This window comes from Corvus cornix, chromosome 20, assembly GCF_000738735.6.
Source record: "Corvus cornix cornix isolate S_Up_H32 chromosome 20, ASM73873v5, whole genome shotgun sequence".
In the NCBI taxonomy this organism is placed as follows: domain Eukaryota; kingdom Metazoa; phylum Chordata; class Aves; order Passeriformes; family Corvidae; genus Corvus; species Corvus cornix.
In genome coordinates, this window is record NC_046349.1 from 9,870,052 (window position 1) to 9,876,224 (window position 6,173).

General features: G+C 47.3%; 1 protein-coding gene across 1 annotated transcript; it reads left to right on the plus strand.

Annotated features, from left to right (window-relative positions):
• Positions 1-620: 620 nt before the first annotated feature.
• On the plus strand, positions 621-4,798 carry RPS21 (ribosomal protein S21). Its single transcript, XM_039563425.1, has 6 exons — positions 621-699; positions 1,393-1,480; positions 2,618-2,681; positions 3,720-3,791; positions 4,505-4,560; positions 4,741-4,798. The coding sequence occupies exons 2-6, from the start codon at positions 1,431-1,433 to the stop codon at positions 4,748-4,750; spliced, it is 252 nt and encodes an 83-aa protein (XP_039419359.1). The 5' UTR covers positions 621-699; positions 1,393-1,430; the 3' UTR covers positions 4,751-4,798.
• The last annotated feature ends 1,375 nt before the right edge of the window (positions 4,799-6,173 follow it).

Below are 6,173 nucleotides of genomic sequence, written 5' to 3' on the forward strand. Positions count from 1 at the left end.
TGACTGTGCACCGCTGAAAAGAGTCTGCCAGCGTTTTCTAGCAGCCCTTGGAGGTATTTGTACTGATCGAGGAGATCTCCTCTCAGTCTTCTTCAGACTAAACAGGCCCAGCTCCTCCACACTCTCTCCTCCTAAGGGAGATGCTCCAGACCCCTTCTCATCGTTGTGGCCTCCACTGGACCCTCTCCGGTAGCTCGGAATGGTCTTTTGGGTTTCTGTGAGGGTGCCGGGGTGGTCTGGTCATAGAATCACGGACGGGTTCAGATGGAAGGGGCCTCTGGAGCTTACCCAGTCCAACCCACCTGCCGAGGGAGGGTCACCTGGAGTAGGTGCCACGGGGTTTGGAATGTCCCCTGAGAGGCACCCTCAGGTGTGCGGCGCTGGGACCCTCCCTAACGAGGGGCTGTCCCGGGGGAGGGGGGCGACCCCCGCGCCCCTTAAGGAACGCACCTGGCCCCATCCCCTCTCCCCAGCGGGGGCACGCGGTGCTGGGGGTACCGGGGGCGCTGTCGGGACCCTGCGGGGCGGATCCCCCGGCCGGAGCGGGGCCGGCCCCGCGCCGCTTCCCCCGGGGCTGCCTCCCGGCGCCGCCATGGCCCGCGCGGTGACGTCACGCGGCCGTGCAGGAAGCGCTCCCGTGGCTGTGACGCATTTCCGCGTCCGGCCCCGCCCCTTCCTTTCCGCCCGGCCGCGCGCGAGGTGGGAGCGATGGCGGCGGCGGGGCCGGGGCGGGGGGAGCGATGGCGGCGGGGCCGGGCGAGGGGAGCGATGGCGGCGGCGGGGCCGGGGCGGGGGGAGCGATGGCGGCGGGGCCGGGGCGAGGGGAGCGATGGCGGCGGAGCTCCGGGAGCGATGGGAGCGATGGCGGCGGGGCCGGGGGCGAGGGGAGCGGCGGCGGCGGGGCCGGGAGCGAGGGGAGCGATGGCGCCGGGGGCGAGGGGAGCGGCGGTGGTGGGGCCGGGGGCTGCGAGGGCGATGGTGGCGGAGCTCCGGGAGCGATGCTGGGGCTGGGGGCAGTGGGGGCGGCTCTGCAGCGGGGTCCGGCTTCAGGGCACGGCCTCTGGGCCCGGCCTGGCTCCGGCATCACCTCGCGGCGGGGGCAGCTCTGGCTCCTGTGGCCGGGGACAGGACCCGAGGGAAAGGCTGGAGCTGTGTCAGGGAGGGTTGCGGTGGATATTGGGGAAGGGTTCTTCTCCCCGGGGGTGCTGGGCACTGCCCAGGCTCCCCAGGAATGGGCACAGCCCCGAGGCTGCCAGAGCTCCAGGAGCGTTTGGACAGCGCTGCCAGGGATGCCCAGGGTGGGGTTGTTGGGGTGTCTGTGCAGGGCCAGGAGTTGGACTCGATGATCCTTGTGGGTGCCTTCCAACTGGCGATATTTCATGATTCTTCCAGGTGTTTCTGCTTAGTGCCTCAGCAGGGACCAGGACGAGATGCAGAACGACGCCGGGGAGTTCGTGGACCTTTATGTCCCTCGGAAATGGTGAGCAGGGACCCGAGAGGCCAGGCCTGGAGTCGCCCCCAAGGCTGATTCAGCCTCTGCAAAGGGGCTTTTTGTAGCAACGAATATCTGTGGGGGAGAAAAAGAATCTCTTTTCTGTCAGTTTCTGTATGTTTAAATGCCTTATGTAAAGTATGCGGAGCAAAGACTAAAGCTGAGGAGACACTTTGCACCTTCTGTTCCAAAACTGTCAGCCTTACGCTGGCACTGACAGCACATGGACTCACACACTGGTTTGGGTTGGAAAGGACCTTAAAGCTCATCTCATTCCACCTCTGCCATGGGCAGGGACACCTCCCACTAGCCCAGGTTGCTCCAAGCCCCTTCCAACCTGGCCTTGAACACTCCCAGGGATCCAGGGGAAGCCACAGCTTCTCTGGGCACCCTGTGCCAGGGCCTCACCACCCTCACAGGGAAGAATTTCTTCCTAAAATGGTTCATACCAAACATAAATGTGTATTTGTAGCATACAAGTGTTTGTATGGTCAGTGCTGCAAGTTGTTGAAGTGAACCTGTTCGGTTATCACAGGTTGTTTTGATGGCACATTGTAAGTATGATTTTGGTATAGTAGTAAATGGAATTAGAAGCCTTCTGTAAGTGTGTGTGTCTGTGTTAAAAGAGTCACTAAAAATAAGCCATTTGTATGGCTTATTAGTATGGCTTATTATAGATTAAATCAAATATGTTTTACAGCCTGTGATTCCTGAGCATTTGCAGCCTGTCTTTGACAGCTGTAGTGGCTCACAGCAAAAAAGGCATAGAAATTAATCTTATTAATTACATTGATGACTGTATTTCTTGCATTTTAGAAAATAAAATAACATTCTGTGTGTTTTGAAGGCCTGTACTGCCCTGTGCACTGTATAAGGGTGAACTGGGCACATAGAAACCAAAGCAAAGGGATAATTGGCTAATTAGTGTGATGCTACCAAGTGAAAATTTCCTTTAAATGTACTTAAAACTGCATTTTAATCTTCTAAATACTGAAAGCTTAAACTGTTACTGTCTGAATTTCTTGTGTAGTTTTAATTGGCCTGTGGACTCTGCTCTAACAGCTGCTTTTGTAATTGTCTCTGCCTGTTTCCTTTTGTTTAAATCTATCCTGTTTTATTCCTTAGCTCTGCTAGCAACCGAATCATTGGTGCTAAGGATCATGCTTCCATTCAGATAAACATTTCTGAGGTAAGTTTATTAACAGAATATATGATGAGAGAGCTAAACCTTGAAACTTCTGATAAAAGTTACAAAATTAAACACCTTGTGATGCATCTACAGTAATTCAGTAAAGAAAGCCACAGTAGATCTTGACTCCTGCAGGATCCCAGTTAATGCATGTGGGGTCCAGTTAATTTAAACTCCTTTTAGCATGGTTTGGGGTTTTGTTTCCCAATTGTTTATTAGTATTCAGCTTTCAGGAATTTTGTGGACACATTGTTCCTGTAGCTGATGAACTATAGACCTTGATTTCATTCTTGAATGGGAGACCACATTCCCAAATATTTTAAAAAACTGATTCTCTTGAGTTATCTGACTAAAAAAAAAAATCATTTAAAAAAATACTGTTTATGATTTCCTGTCATTGTTAAGGCAAATACGTTTCTTGTTCCCCATATTTCATTCTTTCAGTGATCCCTCTTTCTTGTTTTCAAGGGATCAGAGATTAGCAGAACATGGAAATGAACCCACCTGGTATTACAGGCTTCACTGCACTGTTGAATTTCATGATTTGTATTGTTTAGTCCTTTCCCTGTAAAATTTCTCAGCAGCTTGAGAAAGTGAGACAATTTATGTCTCTCAGCTTGGACATTTTCCTACCCGTGTCCCCTTCCCTCTCCAGTTCAATTTTCCATGATAGGACCTTAGTTAAAAAAAACAAACAAAAAAAAATAGTAAAGGCAGGGAAATCCACAAATAAACTTTACATTGATCTTTTCCATTTGTTCAGAGCTCAAGTATTTTTTTCCCTTTAGCTACCACTTCTTGTCAATCTGTGTGATCCATGAAGTTTTGTGGCTGCACTGTGTACCTATAAATTTGCTGTGCAAAGATCATTGTAGTTGACTTTCTAACTTCAGTATTTGCCTTGAGATTTTGTAGTTTATCTGTCCAATACTGCAAGTATTTTTCTGCAATTTTTAACTTTGGGTGCTTGGCAAGTGTGATGTGAGAGCATAAAACTGTGTAGAATCTGTGTGTGCAGCAGCTTTGCTGTGATTGCAGGTTGACAAGGTGACAGGCAGAGTGAACGGCCAGTTCAAGACTTACGCCATCTGCGGCCCAATCCGGAGAATGGTGAGTGCCTTCCTGAGGGTTCCTGCAGAATTGCTGTGCTGCTTTTTCTCTTCATTTGTAATTAATTAGATGTGTATTTGGCCCTGAAAACAAAGTGTGCCTGCAGCTCATTCTAGAGCAAGAAGTTTTTGGGGGATAATAAAGACAGAGTGAAGATGGGAACAAATTCATAGAATCACAGAAAGCTCATCTCATTCCACCCCCTGCCATGGGCAGGGACACCTTCCACTGTCCCAGCTTGCTCCAAGCCCCATCCAACCTGGCCTTGGACAATTCCAGGGATCCAGGGGCAGCCACAGCTTCTCTGGGCACCCTGTGCCAGGATGTTGGATGAACTTGGAGTAATTGATTTCTTCTGGGGATGTTTATATGTTTTCAAATCCATGAAGGATGCACGTGATTTTGTTTCTTTTAAGAATGTACCAAGGGACTTGTCCTGGCTTTTATCTGCTGTTTATAATTACTGAAGTGATAGTACTATGACTTAAAGGTGTGAGGAGTTCATCACAAGTCCACTTATCCATAAATATATGTTGTTAGTGCAAATGCTTGTTTTTATCAAGTTAAAGCTATTTCTTACCCTTAAGGATGACAAAGAATTAACAGTTTATTTTGAAAACACTAATCTACCCTAACTGCTGCAGCTGCCTCTCTTCCACATGTGTCAGCAATTATTTGGACACTTGAGAATATTTTCTTTGCTCTTTTTACAGGGTGAATCAGATGACTCCATTTTGCGTCTGGCAAAAAACGATGGAATTGTTTCCAAGTGCGTATGTTTATCTTATCCTCTAACTCTTGCAGGGGGAACTTCCATTCCCAAATCCAGCTTTTAGGATGACAATCTGTGCATTGTATTTAAAGGATGATTACACAGTTGGTCAAAGATATTTACTTGAGGTGTTGAAGCAAACTGATTTGTAACAATATTTGTTTCATTTTCTTCTAGGAACTTTTAACTGAAGAAACTCCGGTATGGAACATGTGAAATAAACAGTTCAAAACTATATTGTGCTGTGTCTTTTGTTAAAGTCACAAACATGAGTGGGTTTATTATAGTTAGTCTTAAAGGACTTAGAAATGTGTCTTAAAAATATACAGATTCTGATTGTGAATTCTTAAAACAAATCAGCTTGTAAAGGAATGCCAGAGTTGAAATTCAAGGATCTCCATTTAACTCTTGGATTCACTGTCATTGGTCTTTTCCAGATTTAGTAAGTTTTGCATCTGTAATGGAACATTTGCAGTGTTGCAATCTAAGTGAGCTTGCTGCTTTTTCACTGGAAAAGCCAAGGGGATTCTTCTTGTTAGGATACAAGAAAGGGTCTGTCCTTTCTTCCAGATGCTGCTTTTGTCTTGGTAGGTTTTGTTTACAGAGCAGGTTTGTCAGTTTGTGATTATCATTTAAATATATGTCATATATGGGTTTGGGTTTAAAATAAGGTAATAGGGTACAACTTGTATGGAAAATTTCCCCTGTCAGCTGCATTTTACCAGTTTCATAATACCCACAGCTACACAGGGACTGTCCTGATGGTGTATCCTGATCTGCACGTTCTCAAGCATTTACTCAGAGGTTATATCCAGATTACACTGTGTTCCCTGCTTGTGATCATCTCTGGGTTAACATTTGCAGTTGTCCATCCTCAAATCTCTGCACGGGCCCTCCCAGAATTCTTCCAAATGACAGAGGCTGTTTAGTGATGCTTTCCTGTTTATGCTGCAAGCTGTCACCAGTGAGAGGGGGTTACTGTGTGCTTTATTTCTCACTTGTTTGCAGGTTACTGTGGGTGCAGGGGGTGTGGGAAACCTCACAGGCCTTTTTCCAGGCCTCTCTAGGAACAGCCTGGAACAGGCATGCTGCTGCCTCTGGACTAAGGAGAATGGCTGAACTGCCCAAGTGTAGTATCTTTCTCCTTATCTGTATTTTCTTACTTCTCAGACATGTCAAAGTGCAGCATGTTTGTTTGCAAGATCCTGTTTTGGCACCAGGGGTACCTACTGAATATTAGAGCAAACCAGGCCATGGTAATGTGTAGTGACTGTGTGGTACAGGGCTCTTTTTGTAATTTTAGTAAGTTTGTTTGCAAATCATAAATTGGGATTTAGAGCATAAGCTACTGTATAGATACAATGAAGTCGTAACTAAACCTTTATTCCAGGAGCAGTTCCAGCAGAGCAAGCCAGAACTCAACAAGCTGTGAGCCCTTTTTAGCAGAGCCATAACCTGAAACATCTTTGGCTGCACAGTCTCCCTTCCCACTGATAACACCTGAATTTACTACTACTACTCTGAGCTGATAGAACTTTCATAAGATAAACTCCTGGATGTTGCAAGTAGAGAGGAACTTGGCTAAAAAGGCCAAAAAAATGCTTCATGTT

Bases quoted from the DNA above. Each gene is read 5' to 3' on its own strand.
- RPS21 (XM_039563425.1), top strand. From the start codon at position 1,431: ATGCAGAACGACGCCGGGGAGTTCGTGGACCTTTATGTCCCTCGGAAA. The intron at 1,481-2,617 runs GTGAGCAGGGAC...TTTATTCCTTAG, and splicing joins CTTTATGTCCCTCGGAAATG to CTCTGCTAGCAACCGAATCA. The intron at 3,792-4,504 runs GTGAGTGCCTTC...CTCTTTTTACAG, and splicing joins GCGGCCCAATCCGGAGAATG to GGTGAATCAGATGACTCCAT.